General features: G+C 36.8%; 1 protein-coding gene across 1 annotated transcript; it reads right to left on the reverse strand.

The window, feature by feature from the left end:
• Nucleotides 1–252: 252 nt before the first annotated feature.
• On the reverse strand, nucleotides 253–23016 carry LOC103720979 (eukaryotic translation initiation factor 3 subunit A-like). The gene is made up of 14 exons (XM_008810974.4): nucleotides 22785–23016; nucleotides 15698–15791; nucleotides 14768–15249; nucleotides 7855–8070; nucleotides 7393–7761; nucleotides 7275–7304; nucleotides 6134–6361; nucleotides 5881–6042; nucleotides 4060–4281; nucleotides 3756–3962; nucleotides 2944–3150; nucleotides 2771–2851; nucleotides 1252–1453; nucleotides 253–976 (listed from the first exon to the last, which is right to left on the reverse strand). The coding sequence occupies exons 2-14, from the start codon at nucleotides 15741–15743 to the stop codon at nucleotides 558–560; spliced, it is 2871 nt and encodes a 956-aa protein (XP_008809196.2). The 5' UTR covers nucleotides 15744–15791; nucleotides 22785–23016; the 3' UTR covers nucleotides 253–557.
• Nucleotides 23017–24612: the final 1596 nt, after the last annotated feature.

Raw genomic sequence — 24612 nt, forward strand, 5'->3', positions numbered from 1 at the left:
TTTCAGCATAGAAGTTTGGCATTGGACAGACCTCATTAATTACTTTGAAAGCAAATAAAGAGATTCTTGTGTTCCTGTACAATTTTAAATGTCAGTTCTTGAAATTTATGAGACCATGAACTTCGCAAAATTATGGTCCCACCTGTGAGTCAACTAGCGATTCTTCAAAGCTTAACCAACATTAAAAACAAACTGAATCCAAAATGTTCAGCACTTATCAGCAGAACACTCCCAAGCCACAGCCCACAATCCTTTGTTTAAAAAAAGGCCATTAACTAAACATAGTTAATCCAAGGGGGGGTACAAATAACAAACAACATAAAAGTTCAGTAAGGTGCAACTTGAGATATTAATACGCAAATTTATTTAGACACGATTATAAAAATTAATGGCAATATGAATACCCTCGGAACTCAAATTGCCTTTCCTCCATACTTTAAAAGTTCTAAGATGCACAACCTCCATCCCTAACAAAACTTAGAAAAAAAAAGGGAAAAATAACAAACATCTGGTTTCAGTCCTTTTGCTAGCATGCACCTGAGCTCATGCTGAGTGTGTCAGCCACGTGGCCTTGATGAAGACCAAGAAGACGATGAGGATGGAAATTTAGAGCCACCACCACCATATGAGGGTCGACGATCATCACTACGCCACCTATCACTGGACTGGGGCAGCCGATCATCCTGCCTGCCCCATCGGTCAGGCTCAGGGGGGGCTGCTTGTAGGCTATCAGCCCTCTGTCGGAATTTTGGCACATACTTCCCAGCACTTGATGCAGCAGCGATGGGCTCGGACGGGCGTAGGCCAGAAACAGCATCAGCTGGCCGAGATGGCGGCTCAGCAGTCCTAACCAGGAGGGATTCTCTTCTCAGCCTTTCTTTTTCTTCCAATTCCCTCTCCCTCTGCCTCTGCCTTTCTGCAATTGCATCTAGCTTGGCTTTCCGCTCTGCCTCTTCCTTCTTCCGCCTCTCCTCCTCTGCAAGGATTAAGAGATTTCAGAAACAAACTAGCAAAAATCAAAATAAAATAAGCTTTTCCCCATTTAAGCTTAAGACTAAAAGAGATTGTTGAGAAATTCTAGAACATATTCAACAAAGTTTTACCAGTCATCTTTCTGGTATTATCTTGTCAAATGTTGTTAACTGAGATTGAAAGTTTGGTACGGCATTCAGATTTTAAGCTACACTAAGCATGGGACTGATGAGACATGGGACTGATATCTCATCACGTAGATTCAGCAATAAAGAATACCTTCATGCTTCCGAGCTTCCTCCTCTTCTCGCAGCTTAGTTAGCCTCTCTTCCTCGGACTTAATATAGAAGAGCAGCTTACGTTTGATCTCCCGTTCCCGTTTCCTCATTGCTACAAGCTGGTTAATACGATCCTCTCTTTCTTTCTTTAATCGGTTATATTCTGCTTCACGGCAACTCACTATTCTATCCTGAAAGATAGCCTGAAAACAGAGAGAATAAAGAATTTGCAAACAGTAAAAAGAACAAAAAAGAAAATCTATATTGATGTAAAAGTTAGCAAACAATGATTCCTCAGACAAACAAGTTATTACATTCTTCAAAACAAGCAAGAATGCTTGATGAAAAATGAAGAAAAAGTTGAATCTGTCTTAAAGCACCATAAGAGAAGATTAGGGCTTTGTTGCCTAATGCAACTAAGGTTTCTTCAAATTCTCCTAACATAAAACCGTGATCTTGAAACCACTATGTGATGTGATGAGCAGGCATCAGAGCATAAAATCTCCAGTTACTAATAATTTAGGAATATAAGTTGTCAAATCACTATCAGCAACATACGAAATGCGATAATATTAATAAAAAAAATCCAGCTGAACTGAGGATAAATCACCTCTTGTTATCAAAATAGGGTACAGAAGAAATAGCAGGTCTGCATTATATATTCACTTAGAAACAGGATATAAAAAGTCAAAATGATGATCAATTACTCCAATATTTTTCGAACCACTAAAACTCAAGGTCATGGAGTATTATAACCGTAACCATCAAGCTTTGTCCCAAATATATGAGGTCAAAATCCTGTTCACCAAGAATTCCTATTAGGGACTACTTTGGATCTTTCTAGGTTGCGGTACATACAATAGGACGGCCCGGTATTTGCATATACTGACCTTGGATCTGTTTCAAAGTTTGACATGCTTGTTATAAATCACTGTGAACCTATACAGTTAAGGAGTTAACCCTCCACCTTGAGCACAATGTCAAGTAATTAATCAACCAGCATGCCCCATTTTATGGTGGGAACAGTATTGATATGACACTTGATTGGACTATCAGACAGTGTAACACTGTGTTGTCTGTCCCGCCTCAAGAACTGTATAATGCAGGAAATACCAAGAGCTTCAGGGTAAAACCTGACATGTACGATGCATATCAGGTATCCTAAGGATGAGATAGCAGAGCCAACTCTAGTCGAATCAAATATCCAACAAACATCGGGCCTTGTTTCCTACCATGCATGGCTTTAAACACCTCTCTTTGCCATCAAACTTATAGTAGCAAGACTGGAAAAAGGACAAGATATTGGATTGATCTATAGGGTTGACCAGGTGAATAACAGATTATACAAACAATGCTTGAATTACAAAATCATGTTCCATGTTACTAATTTTAGACCAATTTGTCTATTTTTGAAGTACAAAATTCATATTTTGTGCTCAAACATAACAATATTGAAAAGAATTTCCGGTCAACAATAAAAGCCCACAAAACATGAGGATGCCAAGGTAGGATAAACAAACCTTGTTGTCTAACATCCTCGAGAGTCTGTTCTTCTCTTGGAGATCACCTGCATGGTGCTGTCTGCTCAGCTCTATCTCTTTCTGCAAAATGTGGCAATATGTTTTCATAAAACAAGACGACTCTGAATATGAGCTATAACATAGACCACAAAGAAAGGTATCACAAAGCAAACCAGTTGTTCATGTTCATGAAGAACTTTCTCCTCCACCAAGCGTTGTTGGTATGCCTGATCAATTAGTGGTGCCTCTTCTTCTCTCTTTGCCCGTTCCATGTAATCCATTGTTTTTGCTAATTTCTGCAGTTTCTTCTCCATCTCTTGACGCTCCTTCAATTGTTCATTTCGGGCCATCTCTATTACAGTTTGCTTTGTAACCTTATCCTGCAGGATCATATGAACATGTCCATTTTTTCAGAGAAAAACCAAGAAAAATTGTTCAGCATGGCACAAGTGCGTAAAAAAAAGAATGGAAAAGGGTCAATCAGCGAAAGGAAAATATAACTTATAGTGGACAAATGACCCCCAAGAATTAAGTCTTGAAATGGAGAAACAACAAGATAAATATATCTAACAGATTTCACTGGAGTTCTAGAAGATTTGAAGCCAGAACGACAGCTCAGTAAAGATCAAAAGGTGAACTTCTCATTTTAACCACCAATTAATCAACAATGGTTATAAAATGCAGGAAATAATGAAAAAGAAAAGACACTAAATTTATTAAAGACTAGATTACAAGAAAATTTAAAGCAGCAACTAAAAAGATTAGTCATCTGGTGATGTCATAACATTTAGCCAGTCCATGCCTTGCCTCCTTTAGCATGCAAAGCTTTGCATTATTTAAAACCAGCTTTATTGTTATGAGAGTTTCCAGTGAATCAGATCAACAAAGAGTTGTTAGAATTAACTAGTATAGCCCACAAGATTTCTGGCATTGTACCTTTTTCCAAAGAACAACAAAAGAAATGGAGAAGCATAAATTAGTTTACCCCTTCAAGCAAAGGTTTCTTTCCCCTCCTTCTAGCACCCTTTTGTGTTTCCTGAAGTAAGGCCTGAGCTTCTTGATGTTCTCTTTCCTCTATTTCGCGGCGAATCCTCTGCTCCTCCCTTCGGGAGTACTCAGAAGCAAGCCGCTGCTGTTCTGCCTGTTCAGTTCTCTTCTGAAGTTCCAATCTCCTATATTCTTCCTCCCGTTCCTTAACACATACCATCCATAGCAAATATATTAATTATTTGAACATCATAGGAGTAGATATTTATTTGTCGAAGAGAAAGAAATCATCAAATATATACCAGTTCCAGCATATGGCGTTCATGTTCTTCCTTGCGTTTCTCAATTATAGATTTCCGGGCAAGAAGCCTCTTGTGTTCCTTATCCACTATTTCTGCTAAACCGCGAAAGTTTTCACCCAGTTTCGCTTGCTTTTTGACTGGTGGATAAATCAGGTTCCTTGCTTTATTAAGAGAATCAGCAAGAATGGTCAGGTGATCACAAAGCTTGTCAGATTCAATATCCTGGAGGGACGAAAGAGCATGGCATAAGTTCATAAGAATAATTCGAAAGAATAACAGTCAATGCACTCAATTTTATGAATATAAATACACTCAAGTTCATTCCAAGCAGCATAAGAATTCCTTGTCAATGGAGAATATAAATGCACAAATGAAATAATGTAAGCATAATGCAACATAATTATGTTTAGCGTAACCATATGCAGACATTTCCCAGTTCGACGGAAGTTCTGAAAATTCAAATGAAATATCATCAAAGATCATATCCACATATCGCACCTTTAAAAGTTCATATGAATAAGGCAAAGGCAGAGACAAAGACAAAGTGTAAGAATAAAAACAGTCAAGAATCAGCTAAGAAGATCTGAATACAATAACATAAGTCACAGCAAATGCTTGGTGTAGCGAGAAACATGAGTGTGAAAGGAGAAAAAAGAGTATAGTTACAAAATAGGACTATCAAGACATTGTAAAACATGGTTGAACCAACAGCAAGTCCATATTGATAAGACTGCGTCATAAAGCATTTGCAGAAAACATTAATTCCACTGCCATCAATTGCTGTTTCCTCCACGACAACACAAAATGAAGATCAAAAAAGCGCTAAAGAATAATAACGATGAAAAGTACATTTATGTATAAAATCTTTAGAAAATAGAAACATCTAATAGCTTCGCATCACCACCTCTTAGCTCTGCCTACCAAATAAATTATGTTCAAGAAAAAGGAAAGCAACTAGAAAATTAAATTTAAAGGAAAAAATCTCATATATGCATCCACCTCCTTGATACTTATTGGATTTGCTCAAAAGGTATACGTATATGCTCCTAGGCGTGAGAATAGATAGATTTAAGAATTATGGCTGCTGATAAATAAGTTGCCTACACCTAAAGCAACATGAGAAATACCTCAGACAACAAATTGGGCACATGAATGGAAGTCAAGGAACCAAAATGCCCCATCTAGTATTTCACATAGGGTCTGGATCATGCAAAATCTTTGGCTTGCAACTCAAAATAAAGTAAAATAAAATAAAATCATGACCATGCCACAAGAAAATCAAAATAGTTGACAAAAGTGTAGGTTGGCCACAATTAGGTCCATACTAGAACTGAATGAGAAAAAAAGAACCAACAGATCCACATGCTACTTATTGTAGACAACGTGTACATTCTTGATGAAGGAACCATAACAAGCATGTGCAAGGAGAAAACCTGAACACGGGAGGCACACCATGCACTCGGGGGGGGGGGGGGGGGGGGAAGAGAGAGAGAGAGAGAGAGAGAGAGAGAGAGAGAGAGCATATTCATGTAAAACAATGTGGAGTAAATTAAAAAAGTGAGGTAGCATACCACAAGTAGATGCTACCACATGAATATAAGCAAGCACAATCTCTCATAAGAAACGAAGAAAAGATGAAGAAAAGATGTCAGCATGCATAAGAATATCATAGTCATTCATATCCAAAAGACCATCACATTATGAGAACAAGCAATTGCAACTCATACAACTTAGAGAAGATCCGCCTACCCTTTAATGTATCTACGAGAGTGATGATATGCACCAAATGATGGGAAAATTTGAAAAATAATGTGCACATACCACATTACCAAACAGAACAGCACCCTTCAGGTGATCAACTTTCATAGCTACAAAATTATATTTGACAGCATCAACCAAAATCTTCTCCACAACTGAGAAGTCAAAAAAGGGTATCATCTTTGATAACTTCTCAATTTTCATGGATTGGTATACCTGAGAAACCTGAACAAAATAAAGGCAGGACACATGTAAGCAACTTTAACCAAATAATAATTATAAAGGAGGCACTAATAGAAGCAGAAAATGAATAAACCTGCTGAAGCACTCTCAATGTAGTAAGCTTTTCCAGAGCAGGGATATATTGTGCCAGTTGCACTTCTGGAACAGAAGAGGCTGAAGAGAGCTTGCCCCCAAGTTTGGAAATTTTAGTAAGCAGTGGTTGAACTTTTGATGCAAGGTCCAGAGGAAGGAACTCATGCTCTAAGAGATTGTAGAGATCCTTCACTTCTTGGGGGACACACGTCATTACACTTTTAGAAACCTGTAGCAAAATATATTTTTACTAACAATAACATATACAATGTCTGCCTGATAAGGCAAATCTTATGCCTCAGTTACCAGAAATCATTTTAGTTTGTAAATCACATGCTGAGTAAACTAATGAAACAGTCCCGTATAATCCTGGACTTAATTTGCTTAAACATCAATATGGAAGGCTTGGACAGCCCTGTACTTTAGCAATACTCTTTGTACCTTAATGCATATCCAATGTCTGCCTGAGAAAATACATTTCACAGATGAGTTGCTTTGTAAAAAACATATGATAACTAAACTAATAAGACAGTCCAGTATAATCCTGTACTTAATTCACTTAAACACCAATACAGAAGGCTTGGACAGTCCTCTACCAATGCTCTTTGCACCTCAACACAGTAAGGGCAAAAATACCCACAGCCAAGAAGATCATGAAACATATGTAGGCAATAAGGTTTTTTGATTGAAAAGTTGAGCAAAGCAAATTCTGAGATAAGTTTGCCAGCAGACTAAAATTACTTGGCCAGAGTTGAAGATTTATATGATGGATAATGAGTGCCAAAGCAGAGAGCCAAGGTAACATTATCTCAAGCACTATTGTTACAACCCGCTTTGAGCACAAAGAAATTTATGACAAACAAAAGAGCAAATCACCAAAATGATGGCATAGTAATCCAGCTCATCACTTCCAACCTCCAGCTTCTACTATTACGAACAGATAATCCAGGTTAATGAATCTAAGATTGTTAATGAAGACAGCAACCACTTATCTTGCCAAAAAACAGAAATGGTTAAAAAGTTGCTCCACCTCAAATTAAAGGTTTGAACCATGAAAAATTGAAGCCTACTAATAAACACAAGAAAAAACATAAACAACAAATAACGAAAACATTACAAGGACATTATGTCTGAGGTCATACCAATTCCGTGAGGAGTGAAGAGCGTGAAAGCTGTAAGATTAAAAAAAAATCAAATTAGGATATACAAATTACACTTATATGCAAAACCTTAGAATAAATGATAATAAGTAAAAAATACCAGTTCTCTACTCTCTCGTTTAGGATCGAGTGTGAAGTTGATAAGGCTAGCCATCCGTAAATTGCGCTCCTTTTGATTTTCGAGCTCTAAATGGGATGCACCAAAGTTACGGTCATATGGGACCTCTGCAAGTGCAGCCAATAGAACAGATGATGCTATCAATTGCAAATCTTTCTGTGATAAGTTCTTATTATAGCTCTTTTGGAGAGTGAAAAGTCTAAGCCATGCATATGCATGGTATAGATAACTTTCTGAAACCCAAAATATCTCTGTTAATTTGGCATGATATATAACCATCAAAGATGGCTTTGGACTTTTTTTTATCATGCTCATTAAACCATGGATATCTTCTACTGAACGGAAAGCTTCCTGTAACAAGACAACACAATAGACCATGATAAGCAACCGAAGTGACTACACAGGCACAGATACAGATAAGGATTCAAGTTGCTATGTCAAAACCTGCCACAGTTCAAGATCGGTTGCTATCTTGAGCTGCTCTACTCTTGTATCTAAGTAAAGCTGCAAGCTCTCAGGAGCTGTGAGATCGGGCCTATCTCTCTGATCACGGTATTTGTTTAGATTAGCAAGATGGTTCCTTATAATCTCACACAGCCTACGAAATTCAGTGGTCCTTTTATACTGTTTACAAAATTGGAAGGCCCGGTGTGCTGTCATCTACAAAAAATAAGTGAAGAATAAACAGCCATAAGATAGCTGGTCAAACTGCTGCTAATTAAATATTATTAATATTAGGTCATGCATGTCATCTTAAAGTTTTCTATCACTTGTAGATAAAAATACAGCATAAACAGCTTATCTGAGATCATCTATTGGTAATTCATTATAAAAGAACAATGGTACCCAGATTTCTCCAGGGGAGAAACAGTTTAAGATACATATAAGCACGCCATCTGAATAAAAGATCATAGTCAGTAACATTCATCATTTATATGTTCATTTTCAGTTGTTAATTATGATAGACTGTATAAAAGAACATCAGAAGGTTGAATAACATTGGGAATATCATGCTCAACATTTTATCAGCTACACTCCAAGATTTGGTGTGGATGCAGCATTATTGCTCCAGTTTTGTCACAGAGGAACAGACACACGATACAAGTTGTACATGGGCTTGGACAAAAATTATCATCCATTGGTATTGCTGTAGGATTTAGGACAGATACCATGCAATGAAGTGAGATGATAAAAACTACAACTAAAGGCACCCAAGTCTCATCCATACAGTTTTTCATGCAATCTTGCAATGTCATTCCACTAAAATAAAAATGTGGGGCAAGGCTGATAATCTTAGTGTTTTCAGAAGAATTTTTACAGACCCATGCATTTGCTTATCAGATTAAGACTCCAAGCAACATGCACGCAGTGCTCATTCTCAGAATAAATGACAGGCATTGGCTCAACATGTCACGCTAGAACCAATAAGCAGCATATACAAGAAGTACCCCACACAATGAGCGAGATTGAAAACATCATGCTCTCATATGATCCATGCCTGGGCCATATAGCACGACATAGCATGCAGGTTGCACCTTGGACAAGCCCAACAAAGAACACTAGAGCGCATGATGCACCTTGGACAAGCACAACAAAGAACACTGGAGTCCCCAAAGTTTCAGTTTGCAACGGCAAGGTTTTGCAAATTTTTTAATATGGTAAGCACACAAAGATCTATGCTTCAAAACCAAGTGCCGCCTATGTAAACATTATTTAACCAGTTGCACACCAAGTCTCACATGAGAAAGAAGCAAAGAAGAAAGAGTAAATGAGAACGAAAATGAATAACAGGAGTTTTAACAGGCGGCTGGAGTATGCAAGAGGTCAAGCTGGGCATATATGTGGTTAGCATTTTTTTAGCTATTTAAAGATAAAGAAAATACATTAAACATGACAAATAATAATAATAATAATAATTTTTGGATAAATGATAACAATGTTTATAATGAAAATTAACGATTAGTGCTGACTAAGTACATAAAACTAATAGCAATAGTCACAACATATCTGACATAGAAGAGAAAAGGGGGGAAAATAGTTCAAGCAATATCCAGTTAATTCCTATATCTAAAAATTGTAAAATCACAATAAATCCACAATCACGAGTGTTATAAATTTTTCAACAGTCAACATAGTCTGCAATAGGAATAAGACTTTGAACAATTACCTTACAGCAACTTCCACAAAATCATAACTTGTTTCTTAAACAATATATACTCGAGTGTTTCCATGAATTGAAATAAAAAAGACAAAATATTCTTATCTCAAGTATTTCTCAGAAAAGCCTAGAAATCGAAATTAAATTCGATACAGAAACTGATTGCTTCATATGCTTCCACTTGTTAATATTTCAAAATAGTATTCTTTACAATCAAAAAAATTATGAATGAGTTGCTTGAACAGATTTACATACAGGATATGACCAGGACTTGCAATTCTTCCAAATTGATGCAGATCATTGTTGACTAACAAGACAAGAGATGATAGACAGAAGTAATGAGTGAAGTTGAAAGATAGCCTTTCACTTAATAATGTATTCCAATTTTATAAAAATTGGGCTAAAACGAACATTAAACATAAAGACAATTAGAACACTCAAACTCATGATCATAATGACTCTAGTGCTCCCATAACCCAATCTATAGCAAGGATAGGACTCCAATATTAAAACCTAACAATGTGTTTTGAAAAAAGAAAGGAAAAAAAATCTAAGATGGTTCTAGAAAACTACAACTCTTCAAAAATTCCTCATCTCATTTTATAAATACTTCTTAGTACTCACTAAAAATTAAATATAAATCGAAAAAATTGATAGCTTACAAACAATTATAGAACAAAAAGATGAAAAATGACTTAAGATGATCATGATGGAAATACCCTTGTTAAATTTCAAGTTTATTCAGATACAGAAGATAAAGATCAGAAAAGCTTGCTTTATATTATGACAAATACATGATCTAGCTTTTCAATAACGAGAATATACTGCCATGGAATCTTTAACCATTAGAAGTTCTACCAAGAGGCCACTCGTTCTAAGATAGATTATCATGCACCATGTTAATTACTTGATTACCAATTGGTTCAACAAAAATAGTTGCATATTTTATCAAGTATCAAGTCAAAGGCATAGAAAAATGTCTAACTACATTGGTAAATATATTGAAGATAAGAAAATCTGCTCGGAAAACCAATTTATGTGTAATCTAGATAACCAAAGGCTTCATTACAAAAGAGTCATGTTTTGAATATTTAAATAGGTATTAAACTAACCCAACAAAAAAAACACTTACCAAGCATATTAAGTATTATAAACATAAATGAACAAATTTAATACTCTATAAGTAACTCACAATATAAAACTTTGCCTTTAAATGTGCAATGTCATCTATCAAATCATATACCATGAAAACATCTGTTAAAACATCTCTGTTGAACACACAATGATTGCCCAAAAAGAAAAAGAAAATTCTTAATTATACTTAAACATCTTTACTGATTAAAATATAATAAAAATGGAATTACCATTATAAAAGGGTAGGTCCATGTTATCCATGAAAAATTAGCATTCATGAGAGTTAAAATAGAAACATAAAAAAAATAATGAAAATCAATCTTTTGCAAAATCATTTTAGAATAACAATTGTGTGCCATTTAGTGCAGCAAGAAGGGACTGGTTGACAGATTATCCATGAATAATTCAATACCAAACTTCAAAGCACTAACTATGGGCAATTTATCTGTTTTCTTAATAAATAAATTTATGGGAAAATGATGAACAAATGACATTTAGGCATAGTTCCACAAATTGGTAGATATATGCATCGACTTGCTATTTGACCAAATGAAGCGATCTAAAAACATTTCAGAAAAAGAAAAAAAATTAAGTTGAAAATGAAGCATTGTAATTTTTAAAATTTACATCTTCAAAATTTTTAAAATTTGCATCTTCATAGATTTTAATGGGTCCATGATTTGAAGAATTGTTAATATTAAATTAAATCAACCTATTTTATTATTATAGAATTATTGCCAAAAAGGAGGCTTTCAAGTATCTTGAACCAAATATGTATAGAACCATTATATATATATATATATATATTCTGCATGCATGCATACGGGTATGTATCTTTCCATGCAAATCTATATATCTATGTATATACTAATAGTCTGTTTGGGATGATTGATTATGCACAGGTATCAAATCATGCCAAAACACAAGAAAGTCTAGGCCTAGAACACTTCCAACAGTTATCAACAACACATGTAATGTTTGACAATATGACACAAGCCAATGCCTTAGTATGCTTCCAGGAATTTACCAATAAACAAACCAATTTCCTAAGCAGAGTATGTAATGTCCCAATGAGGCCCACAAGCTTTTAATTAGTGTGACAATGCTAAGTTTTCACATTTCCTTATTTCATATATTTTCGAGTTGCTCATATATCTGTTGTAAAGTGTCATTGCATGATTTGACCAAGAAAACCTAAAGAAAACAAGCTAACCACTTATAATGGCATCAAGTGGCAAACCAACCAAAATAAAAGATAGGACCTGAATAAAGTCCATGTAACTCTCTCCTACTGATTACATAGACAAAGCTAATGCCTGAGATAGAGGGCAGGTCTTGGCGCAACAGTAAGCTTGCTACATTATGACCTAGGTGTCACAGGTAACATGTTAATACACGGAAACAACCTCACCACATGCAAAGTAAAGACTGTCTATCTGACCCTCCCCATATCCTGCAATGGCCAGAGCCTCATGCACTTGGACTCACTTTTTTAGCTAATGCTTGAAATATTTTCCATCATACATCAACCTCATATAGAAAAGTTAGAAACAGAAAAAGAAAAAGAAAGAAAAAACCTTCTAAAGAGATTCTACAAGTGGCTATGATATCTGAGCAGTTGGTGTACCACAAAGCACCTAGATGTTATCATGTGCCTTGTCAAGCACTTGGCAGAAGAAGAGAAGAGGCAGGGGGTGTCAAAAGCAAAGGGGAGAAACATAAGGCAGAGGAGGAGGGTGAACAGGAAGAGAGGCATAGAAGGAGAGGGTGAGAGGAAAAGGAAAAGGGGCAAGGAATGTGGAGGAGGTAGACCTTATGTTGCACCCAACCCATACACCAACTAAGCATGATATGCAGACATAGTCTTTGCAGGTACATGGGTAATTACTATGCAGTATAGCTGCATATACAGTTGCCTGGGTCCTCCACAGCAGCAAGGGGTCACATACGCAAATGCAACATCATCTCAAACAATGAAATGACATCATCAATATCTTTAGATCATTGGCAATATTATTATAATTCCAATTCCCAATTAACATGGAAATGGAAGCCAAATCCAGCAAACATATCAGAAGAAATTTCACGAAATATATTTCAGAGATCTTAGCAACTTTGCACAAAGGACTGTAGATGAGAATACTTTCATTAACCTTCCAACATAGTTCGCAAGTATCATTAATATTCTAACCACCCCAATGCTGAATTTCCATGTGCAAAAATTTGAAGCTCAACATAAAAAATTAAAAATAAAAATACTGGGATCTTCAACACACATGAAGGTTCCAAGTAACTTTTTCGTGCACAAATGTTAATTTACCAAAATAGATGAAGGATAGTCTTCATCGAAAACAGAAAGAAGTTTTTCACTTTCCAATTCCATCGTATCATTTACCTAGAAGAAGAGATATCCTAACAAGGACAGAATCTTTCTTCAAGTTCCTTGTTCGAGGTTTCTTTTGACAGAGGTATCAAACAACCCCCAGAACCCACATTAAAAAAAGAATTTTTTTAAAAGAAAAAGAAATGTAGACGCACAACAAGACAATCACGAAGCAAGTTAAAAATATGATAGAACTCAAAATTTAAAACACAATAAATCAAAGTTTATATTAGCCAGTTTACAATTACATTATGTGAATGGAAACAGGCAAAGGACCTAATGACACGTACTTCAGTAACTGCTAAGAATCAAAATATGAGATCTTGATAAGAAAAATAGTCAAATGCACAACAAAAATGTTTTAGATTTATGCAAACTCCAAAAACAATGGCAGTTCTGACATGGCAGAAACAAATTTTATCGTACCGACCAATACCATACTGTACTGTACCGGTACCGAACCGGTACATGGTATGGGAGGCATACCGACACTCGGTACGCCGAACCAAGTACCATACTGGTTTACCAATATGGGCAATTCAATTGATAGGTCGGTGTAATGGTAGGCTCTTCAATCAATCACTCGATATGGTCTTCTCTCTCCAAATGCTGATCCATCATCTCAGTCCATCACTAGAGCCCTAAGATGGAAACCTTCCACTGGAGCACTTTAATAGGATGGTACCAGTATGGGGTGCGAACCCTAAGTGCAAGAATTTTCAAGCAAGTTCAACTTGCTAGTAGCAAGCATGGATATGCGCATGCACACAAGAAGAGAGTCAAATGCACGAATGTTTTAGACAAGGTCTGATGCGCCGGAACCGAGGCCCAGACCGGTTGCCTCGCGTACGAGTCGGTACGCCCTCATATCGTTCCGTGCCAGGCCCGTACTGACGCAGTAGAAGAGGTAGGGGAAAGGAAGAACGAGAGAGAAGAAAAGAGAGAGAGAAGGGGGAGAGAGGAGTGGCAGAGGCTGGCAGAGGGCCCCCTCCGATTGGCAATATTAGAAATCAGCAAATTAAAAAGAGGCCCCCTCCGGCATCCTATTTCGAATGAAACAAGGGAACCGGAGCGGAGCCCCTCCAACTCCTCTGCACAGCTCGCCGGCCTCCGCGGCCCTCCGTTGGCCAGCCTCCACCTCCCTCTCTTCCTTCCTCTCCCTCTCCCTCCCTCCCATGCTCGCTCTCTCTTTTCCTCTTTCCTTCTTCTCCCCCTCTCTCAATGATATTTCGTTTCAGTTGCTAGAACCGTCCCAACCCACCGCCGGTACGGCTCGGTATGCCCCAAACCACCTGGTCCGGGACGGTTCCGCCGATCATGATTTTAGATTTATGCAAAACCCATATAAGTTGGCAGTTGATACGAAGGATAGGTTTTCAAATAGTGCAACATGCATAGTAGCAAGCATACACATGCACATGTGCGGACAAAAAGAAAAGTGTGCACTGCAATTTAAGTGAAATGGAATCTATAGGAAAAAATTCAAATAAAAGAAAACGCAATTTCAAACTTTAGATACACCTCTAATAGAATATCAAACACAATGTACAGGGTCAGACATAAAACCTTTACCTTCTAGAAAATGTCACAATGAGATCAAAAATTGAAAAAGTGACAGATGATAAATTTTTTTCTATGCAACTTCATATTTCACAACTAACAATAGAAGAAAGCTGACTTACCGCATACAGAGCCTCCAACTTTGAATTGTTCCTCAGAATCTCAAGCACTGTTCTATATGTTTCCCACAAAAATTTGAACCATGGAGTTACAAGCTCCCTGTCAGACCTGTCCTTTCCTTTCTCCCCACTGACATAACTCAGCATCAAGTCCTCAGGCCTCTTATCTGCTTCTAAATCCTCCACATCCAGAGCATCTTCCAGGGCCTGCGATTGGCTCCTAGCTTGCTCAGCCCTCTCAGTGGATAACTGCATGAAATGTTTTATCACCTCCTCCAAAGAGCTGACATTTACTTGCTGGCATACGATACGGTATTGGATAAGCCCATCCTTTGCATATCTGCCTCTTCTCATGTCCACACAAAGTTCTACATATTTAAACATGATTTTTTCCAGGGTCTTCTGCCACGCCCTGTACCTTTTGGAAGTGATGAGGTCATGGAGAGCTTGTAAAGCTGCTTGCTTTTGGCCAACATTTATCAATTCTGTGTTCATGATATGACAAAGTGAGCAATCTTTTAGGAAAGCAGCATGCAAATCAATTTTCCATGTCATAGAGCAGTTATTGCAGATAGAACACCAAAGCATAAAGACTCAATCCAAAAAATGAACCAAAGACCACAGAGACTAACAGGCATAACTATAATCCCTGCAGTTAAAAGAAGGAACATAATCATGAAAAAGCACTACTCTCCTTCTGGAATTATGTACCAATAAATCCCATTTGATCTAGTATTAAAACTAGAACCAATAAATCCCATTTGATCTAGTATTAAAACTAGAGCTAAGCTCCATGAAGAGATGGCACAAAACATTGAAACTCTCTACAATAAAACTCTTAGCAATACCAATGCCAAAGAATGGAAACTGGCAGTTGTTAGACAGAGAGATCAATAGCATCAGCAGAAAAGGAGTCAAACAAAAAGAACTTACCCTCAGCCCGCTTCAAAGCATTCTCTGGCTTAGCGAATGTAGCCATAATTACCAAATACTAACACCTACTCCAAAAGGCAGGAACTGATGGAGCCTGCATCACAAGATAGGCACATTAATACTTGCAAATAAAGAAAGGGAAAAAAACCACTGGATGCATTAGTGAACACCGAAATTTTCAAGCAAATCTGCTTGATAACAAAGACTACATGAAAGCATGCAAATTTTGAAGAAAACGTCATGTTTACAAGTACACATTCTAAATGCCATTAAATCTTCCATGCAAGGCAACAAAAAGCACTAAGTTACAAAAGGAAGACCAGTTACAAAATATGCAACCTGGAAAAGAAAAATATCGATTTTATCTCCAACAATTCACTATAAACAACTCACACAAATGTAAACTTGCCAGAACAGGCAATACATAATTAATGTCTTCTAAATTATCATGTACTATAAGACCTTCAATGTTCAAGGAAAAAATAATATACATCCAGTCTCAGTGAACCATGCATAGTACTCTACAAAAAAAATGCAGAGTACAAGGGAGAAGAACAAAAAACAACAATCAGATATAAACAAGGAGAGAAAGTTCGAGTTCAGTGAAATTCTTTTAAACCCAAAGACATCTCACAAGGGACAGTGATGTCAATCTAAAAGAATCAAATGACTACATAATCTAGCCCCTACAAGCAAAAAATTGGGTCTAGATTCAAAATTTGGACTTAACAGGATTTTGGAATCGGTTCCAGACCTACTATGCATCATCTAATTTGTTATGCGGTCCTATCTGGCTGTTATCAGATCCATGCTCGATAACCAGGTAGTTTGCTCAACAGCATTCAACAAACCTAATTTGTGCAATTCAAATAAACATACAATAGATGTGATGTGATGTGTATATAAAACAGCTTATTCCATTTGCAGTCTTATACCTAACAAGTGTCATTTGGATTACTCATTGTCCATGAACAGTCCTTTTTGGTTATAAGAATGTCTAAAATTACATCAACAATCCTACGATAAAGTGGATGGAATGTCCTCACAAAATTTCCTAGGAAAATTTCCACCTGACTCTGTGAAACGAGGCGGACTTAGCTAGCCGATTTGCAACAGCATTATATTCTCTATAGGTTCATTTAACTCTCATCATGATTCTCACCTAGACGACAATGCACCTCCCTTATTCAGTACCATAGTACACAGCTGACTTCCAATCCGGAACACCTCTACTGAGCTTGATAGCAGCACAGCCCTCCAGAATTACTTGAGTAGCCCGAAGCCCATTCTTCCTTCAAAGGATCTCACAAGGTTCGTAACACCAGTTTTGGTACTCGTACCTGTACCATTTTGGTATAGTGTTGCTGCAAGTCAGTTCAGTATATCGACAATCAATACGCCCCCTGAACTGAGTATCAATTCGGTATCAATATGGTACCCCTGGTACACGGAGGTACGCACCGGAATGAGAGAATTTCATCTAACTACACAGAACTATCTAGACTTCTTTTGTAGCAGTGCAAAAGGTGGCATATATCTTCCTAATACCAAGTATTTGGCACATAATTGGTCAACAGTAGACGCGCAAGATAGACTAGTACAAACATAGTATAAATTAAAAGTTGTCATTTCTGTAACAGTAACATTTAAAAAAAAAAGGCCTGCAAAAATGGCTGGAGAACATATGATGTAAACAATCTAACATGATATGCAGAGAACTAATTTGATATATTAGCAAAAGCAATATACAACATAAACAGTTAAACTGGTGCATTTATTGGATATATGATGAGTCTAAAACCTAATAGGATTTGGACTCGAGATTGAATTCCGACCTAATATATTTGAATTTATATCTTCCTTTGATCTGACATTCTACTAAAAAAGGATCCAAAAACGTATGATGCAGACCTTATAACATGATGCAATACTGTAGAGATCTAATGTGGCTATAAGTGAAAAAAAATCCAAGTTAACCAAACCAAATTAAAGTTTGAGTTTGAATCTGGAAGATAAACTCTCTACAAGGTTTGGATTCAAGGTTATATCCAATCATGATATTGTTTTGGATTTGACTCTTCTTTTAGTCTGAATTGTAGGCATTCTTAGTTAATGAGCTACCTTTGGTATGTTGAAACATAGCCACTCAAATGTATGTTGCAATTATTGCAAAAGTTATGCAAAGATTGTGCAAACGAAGAAAAATAATAATCAGATTAAAAAAAATATGTACTTTCTACAAATGCGGGTAGTCACAATCTAAAGACCAACAAATCAATAAGAAATAAGAACACAAATAGAAACTGTTGACATTTTTTAAAGCATCAGAGGAAACAACCTCTTTCTTAGAAGAACCCATCCTGACGGAAAAATCATAAGAAAAAAATACCTAATATCATAGCTAGAGCAATGTAGGATATAACCGTGAAGCACCACTTCTCTTCTGAATCACTCTTCTATAACCACCTCTCTAGATTTTCAATGAGCACCTTGCCTTCTCACATAAGCACTAAGGCTAGGTCTTGGCCTGCATAATTCTTAATAACAACTAGCATAGGAACTATAGCCTGCTGGATCCTACATGTGAGCCCATAGCTGTGAGATGCCAAATTCTGATTGCAAGTAACCCATCGCCAACAAGTAAATAAGAAAATTCCTCTTTCCCCCTTCAGATAAGCCATGATGGCCACTTCATCTGATTTTTTTGTGAGTCTCAAAAATTCCTCACTCTATCATTCTCTACAAACAGGGCCCAGGTACATTTTGCATTCCATGCCAACCCTTCCTCTTAAGATCAAATCAGACTCACCTCTTACAGAAATTAGGATCTCATTGGCCCTTTTCCAAAAGAAACAGAACACAATCACTTTCTGACAACCTTTATTTTGGCTAGTTTTTGTTTTAAACAAACTTCAGAATTCTTTTGCCTTTCGAGATGATGCCCCTCAAGGGGTATCAATCAACTAAAGTGCATGTTAGCGTAGTCTAAGCTCTTAGATCTGCATCATCATCACCTGAAGATACCCCTTTTTTCTCAAACAAAGCCAATCTTATCTTCAGCATGAAATCTAAATTTTCAACACTCTCTAAAGAAAGGAAACCCTTCCTTTGACTTCATCTACATAAATCAACTGAAAATCATCCAATACATATGGCCTCATGAAAGCTCTACAAAATAAAACATGCTCTAGTTCCAATATCATGACTTGCCTATGCTTTGCAAATCCTCCTTCCTTTAGAATGTTAAGCACCACCTTTCTCCTTGAGAGATTCACCATTGCTCATCCCCACGTTAACATTACTTCTTCTCAACCAATATACATTCTTAAATTATCACCTTCCATCACTACTTTGTCCTTAATGGCTTCTTTTCTGATAAGTAACTGCAAGCCCACAGCAAGCCCTTAATGACTTTCAAAACCCCACATGATGCCTTCTAACCACAACCAATGGAAGCTGGTGCACCTAGCAATTTCATGTTCATTTTCAGCCAACCATTTTTGAACACGCTCTTTAATTGGGTATCAATCAACTTAACATGCCTATGATCGTAGTCATAGTAATGTAAGCTCCTAAACTGCCCATTTTTCTTTACCTCAAGATGCCTTTTTTTCCCTTGCACCCAACCAATGTTCTGTAAGACAAGCAAAAACCTAAAATTTCAAGAATCTCCCTTGAGAGACTCTACCCTTCAGCATAGTCTACCTTGAAGAGCCTCCAAAAGCACATGGCAACAGGAAAGCTCTGTGACTTTTTACAAACAGGAAACATGATCCTCAACTTCTACAATGGTGAACTGGTTACCTATGCAAGTCCAGCTTCCTTTAGCAGATAAAACGCACTCTTCACCACTAGAGATTCATCATTATTGAACTCCATGTAAACAACACTTCTTTTCAACCAGCCTTTCACCTTTTATCACCACCTCTAAGTGCTTAGTGACTTTGAAAAGTTTTGCTTTGTTACCACAACCATTAGAGGTTGATAAACCAAGTGAAATTACCTTTGTTTGCTGCTCTAAGGTATGCCTAAGCTTGATTAGCTTTCATAGAGAAGCATCATAAAGCATCATATTGACACTCCTTACTCCAATAACTACTCATAGCTCATTATATTCCATAAGCACCTTCTTGTTGTCACAAGAATCACAATTCCATCTTAATGTGGAGATGAATAAAATTGAAACCCAAGAAAGAGAAACATGTGTAGAATTATAATCAGATAAAGAAATTCTCAGAATATATGATCAATCTTCTTTCATCTAGAGACAATCTTAAGTGATACCACTCTTTTTTCCAAAATAGAAGCATGCGGCTGTGCCTTTAGCACTCGATTGTCGGTGTCCTCTGTCCTTCAACATAAGTCATTCAGTCAAGAATCATTCAAATATCAGCTACCTTCTAGTATCACTAACCAATTTCCATCTTCTCTAGAGCGGACAAACAAGTAACTATTAGTAGAGCTAACAACTGTTTTGGTCAAATTCAAGATACGCACAAAATCATTGCACTGGACTCGACCTATTTATAATAAGGCTGAAAAACAAAATCCCAAACTAAACTAAATTATTTATATGGATCCCTAAATGGTCTGCAATCCAATTAGGGCTTCAATTTTCAATCATATATTTTAAAGAGAAGCTTGGCATCCATACCTAGCTTTTCGCCATTAATTTCCAATATATCTTGATTGGTTGAAATACACATGAATACAGCATGATTTATGAGAGATTGGACTCTCTGGTTTCTCAAAGAAGATTTCTCTCCCCCAATTACACCCCCCTGTGTCCTTTCTCTCCTTTCTTGCCCCAGTCTCCCTATCTCCCAACAGGTAGCATCTTTCCTTTCTTTTTATTTTTTTCTTCTCAGGAGATCTCTACCTTCCCTCCTTTCCTCTCGCCCTCTTTAATATCCTAGATGACTCCATCTCTCACCTCCCACACTCCTATACACAATCTTCATCTTTCATCTCAAATATGTGTGTACTCATTTACAATGTCTCTTTTATCTGAACTGATGAAAAACAATATCACATTGAACTCGAAGATCTTGAGGAAAACATCCATCCCAAAAAATTCTTAAGGAACACTCCAATAACTTTAAAAATCTACAGCTTTTTTCCTTTTTTCCCTATAGAAGAAGGATCCTTCAGAAATTTTATTTACCATCTAAGGAAAATAAAAACTTGCTTTGCTATCTTTTTGGGATAAGCTGTTTTTGGGTTGCAAGAAATTCAGAGTAGTAGCGGATCAATAGATTCGAGCAATAAGAGAGAAGCACTACATTGAGTGTCTTGAGTCCAATGAGAGAAACGAAGGAAAAGAACAATGGATGTGGAACAATCAGATTTGCTCAACAAGGGAACTACATACATACATGCATACATACATACATACAATAGATTGCAGCAATGAAAAAGAAACACTACATTGAATGTCTTGAGTCCAATGAGAGAAACGAAGGGAAGAACAATGAGAGAAACGAAGGAGAAGAACGACGGATGTGGAACAATCAGATTTGCTCAACAAGGGCGCTACTAATGATAGGATGGGTTGATCGATGGATCGATGGTTCGATTGATAGATGGATGGATCGATTGATGGATGGATGGACGGATCGATTGATGGATGGATGGACGGATCGATTGATGGATGGATGGATCGATGGATGGATAACACGCAAATATAAGCCCACATGGCAATAATATAAGCAACAATAAAAAAAGCCCATTGGAAATCCACATGTTCCCTTGCAACCACAACCACTGGAGGATGCTGCACCTAGCAAATGCACATTCATGTTCAGCTCTAAGGTATGCCTTAAGTTCTGTTCAAGCTCTAATGTAACTCATTGCATTCCATTACACCCTTCTTGCCACTGTAAGGCATGCATGTCCAGACCATCTAAAGAAACACTTGTTTGAACCGGTGCTTGTATTTTCACTTCTCAAAACTTCTTTTCTTTGGAGACAAGTTTTTTTTTTGAGGATAATCCTCTTTCTTACAAAAGAAACTTACTATTTTGGCTTGCACATTTATTTGTGCCCTTTGTCCTTTAAAAGGGGTCATTCAGAAGGGAATTCTTCACACATCAGCTACCTTCTCATTTCATCAGAAAACAAAGTCCCTATCATAATTATATGTATGTATGTATGTATGCATGCATGTATCTGTGTTTATATATATATATGTGTGTGTGTGTGTGTGTGTGTGTGTGTGTGTGTGTGTGTCCATACAAACGTACACATATACATATACACATATACATATATATACATATACAAGCGCGCCCATATATATATATATATGTGTGCGTGTGTCCTACAGGAGAGATGACAACAAGGAGTTCCTTATTAGGGGTGGCCACAGGTGGGTTTAAGACTAATCAGATTCAAGAAGGACCAGAAAGCCCTCAACCCAAACTCAACTGTTTACAACCCAGTCATGGGAAAAAAGCAAAACATTAAGACATTTATTTTACATGGAGCCATTCCGAACCCACACCATGATTAAAGCTTCGCTTGCGAATCATGCGCTTGAAGAGAAGGGGGGGGGGGGGGGGGTTGGGGGCGGGCCGGGGTTGTTCTCTTACAACAGTAACATTATATGAAAGGCCACATGGAAACAGTAACAGCAGAAGTATAAGCTAAATTGCCTCCAAAACTCGAGAATAACAACAAATGAGAGCCCTAAACTCAAGAACTGAACGCATAAAGCATCTTTTTTATGCACATTTTAATGCGTAGAAATCCAACAAACAGCAGGCAATACATCAAACCCTAAAATCAGAAACCATCTCTTTCGAATTAATTAAAGAAATAAAAAACCCAGGAAACCAAACACTCATCAGATCCATGGGAATAAAAATAAATAAATGAAATTTGAGCAACTTGAGAGTAACCCAGAAACAAAACAACTTTTTGCAGTTAGAACCAATAAAAAATTCATCAAAATCTTCGTTTTCTCGGCCAAAAAAACCTACTCCTATCGTTAATTTCGTCCTCGGAGCCGCTATTCCTTGGAATGAACACAAAAGAGAGATAGAGAGAGAGAAAGGAGGATTTTGACGAAGAGGTGGAGATTACTCACTCTGGTGTAGGCGTGGAGGAGATCTCCTCGACGATAGGGTTTGAAGCGTGCGACCTGTGATGCGATGAGCTTGAGGCGCTGATCTGTGGCGTCTTCTTCTCCTCCTCTTCGAACCCTCAGGTCCCGATCGCGCCGCCGGAGCTCGGGATCAGGGTGTACCTTCTCTCTGACGGCGGCCGAGAGAAAGACGAGGGCTGGAAAGAGGGGTGAGGGTTTTGCGAGGGAGTGAAACGTGGTAAGGGAAATAAATATCAACCATTTGCCCCACTGTGGCAGCAGGGAGAATTTAGGTTAAATTTGGTCGCACCCATGCTAGGTCCGGATTCAAACCCAATCACAACTCTAGATGGACATCAAATGTTTAAGTATTCAAAATGGGATATTGGATAATATAATTGTTTATTTAGCTAATTTAGTGCAATTGTATTGGCTCAAGTTCTATATTATATAACTAAAATACTTCTTGATGAATTCTAAGTATCATTACCATCATGCAAAGGAACTTGTGATACTAGAAAATGGTTAAATTTTTTATCAATAAAAAGATGGCATTAAAAAAGCTTTTATTTTTTTTATGTTGTTGAAAGTTGTGAAAAGAAAGAAAAAATCTTACAATAATTAAATTTACAATGTCTAAGTCTCAAATAAGATTGATGATCCATTTGGAGATGTTGTACTTTTTAGCTTAAAAGCTGCTTTTGGCAAAAGTTATTTTTCTAAACTAAAATTACATTTTGGTAAACCATTTTTTTTATAAAGTGTTTGGCTATTAAGGTCCAAAAGCAGTTTTGAAATTACATAAGTAATTTGCGGTATGTTTTGCTAACAAACTCATAAGCTACTTTCGAGTTGCAAAATAATCAAAAAGGATAGATACTTAAAGAATTGTTTAGTTGTAAGGCAAATGAGTACCATGACACAAGTAAAGTTTAACAACCATATAATACAATTATTTGCTAGCAACTAATATGAATAAAAATAAAATAAAAATAAAATATTGTTTTACATATTTCATCCAAAAAAAGAAGGTTATATTAACATATTGTAATAAATTGTCTATTGCATTTTCTTCTCAATATAAGGTTAGGCACTTAAGTCATGAAGCTATTATCTCATGTTACAATATTTAATGGGCTCTTATATAATATTCTCATGGTCAATAGTTCCTACAACGAATGGCACACAATCATCATCATTATCAGCCTTAACAAACTCCTCATTATGATTTACATGCTTGCTAGTTTAGTTGTGAATTTCCATGTCAATGATAACAATTCTCATTTGGTCATCCTCTAGTTATACATAGGCATTTAGCTGAATGTAACACTAAATTTAGATCATATTTTATGTTAAAAAATTATCTTGAAGTGTTTTTGGAACTCGATTGGCCAATATGAATCATAACCTAGAGTTTGTGGTTAATATATATATATGTGCTCTTCTACTTATATATGCTCTCTCAATCTTAATATAGTTTTTTATGCCTGGTTCACTAGGATTTAGGTTGTTGTGGTCTCTCTTTTGATATTTGGGTGTCATGTGGTTGAAAATCTCTATTGATTATTTTTCGAGACTACTTTAAGATAATTTTTTTACTTTGCGTATGTGTTCCTTAATAGATTTTTTGTATCTTGTTCCTTGGTACTTTAAAAGTTTTGGTACTTACGATTTTGTGGCTACTCTGTGTAAATTTATTTAGTGGTTGAACAACACTATATATTCTAGGATACCAGAGAAAATGTTCTAGATTTTTTATGGTAACCTAACTGACAAAAAGCCAGTTGACTTGAGCAAAGATGTTCACGACCACTCTTGCTTTATATTAGTT

Source organism: Phoenix dactylifera, unplaced genomic scaffold (genome assembly GCF_009389715.1).
Source record: "Phoenix dactylifera cultivar Barhee BC4 unplaced genomic scaffold, palm_55x_up_171113_PBpolish2nd_filt_p 000213F, whole genome shotgun sequence".
Classification (NCBI taxonomy): domain Eukaryota; kingdom Viridiplantae; phylum Streptophyta; class Magnoliopsida; order Arecales; family Arecaceae; genus Phoenix; species Phoenix dactylifera.

What these genes read in the sequence shown, in the direction of transcription:
- LOC103720979 (XM_008810974.4), bottom strand. Translation starts at nt 15,743, where the DNA reads ATGGCTACATTCGCTAAGCCAGAGAATGCTTTGAAGCGGGCTGAGG. An exon ending in AACGCCATATGCTGGAACTG is followed by an intron (nt 3,963 to 4,059) that starts GTATATATTTGA and finishes GTATGTGTTAAG; the next exon opens with GAACGGGAGGAAGAATATAG. An exon ending in TTCATGAACATGAACAACTG is followed by an intron (nt 2,852 to 2,943) that starts GTTTGCTTTGTG and finishes CACATTTTGCAG; the next exon opens with AAAGAGATAGAGCTGAGCAG.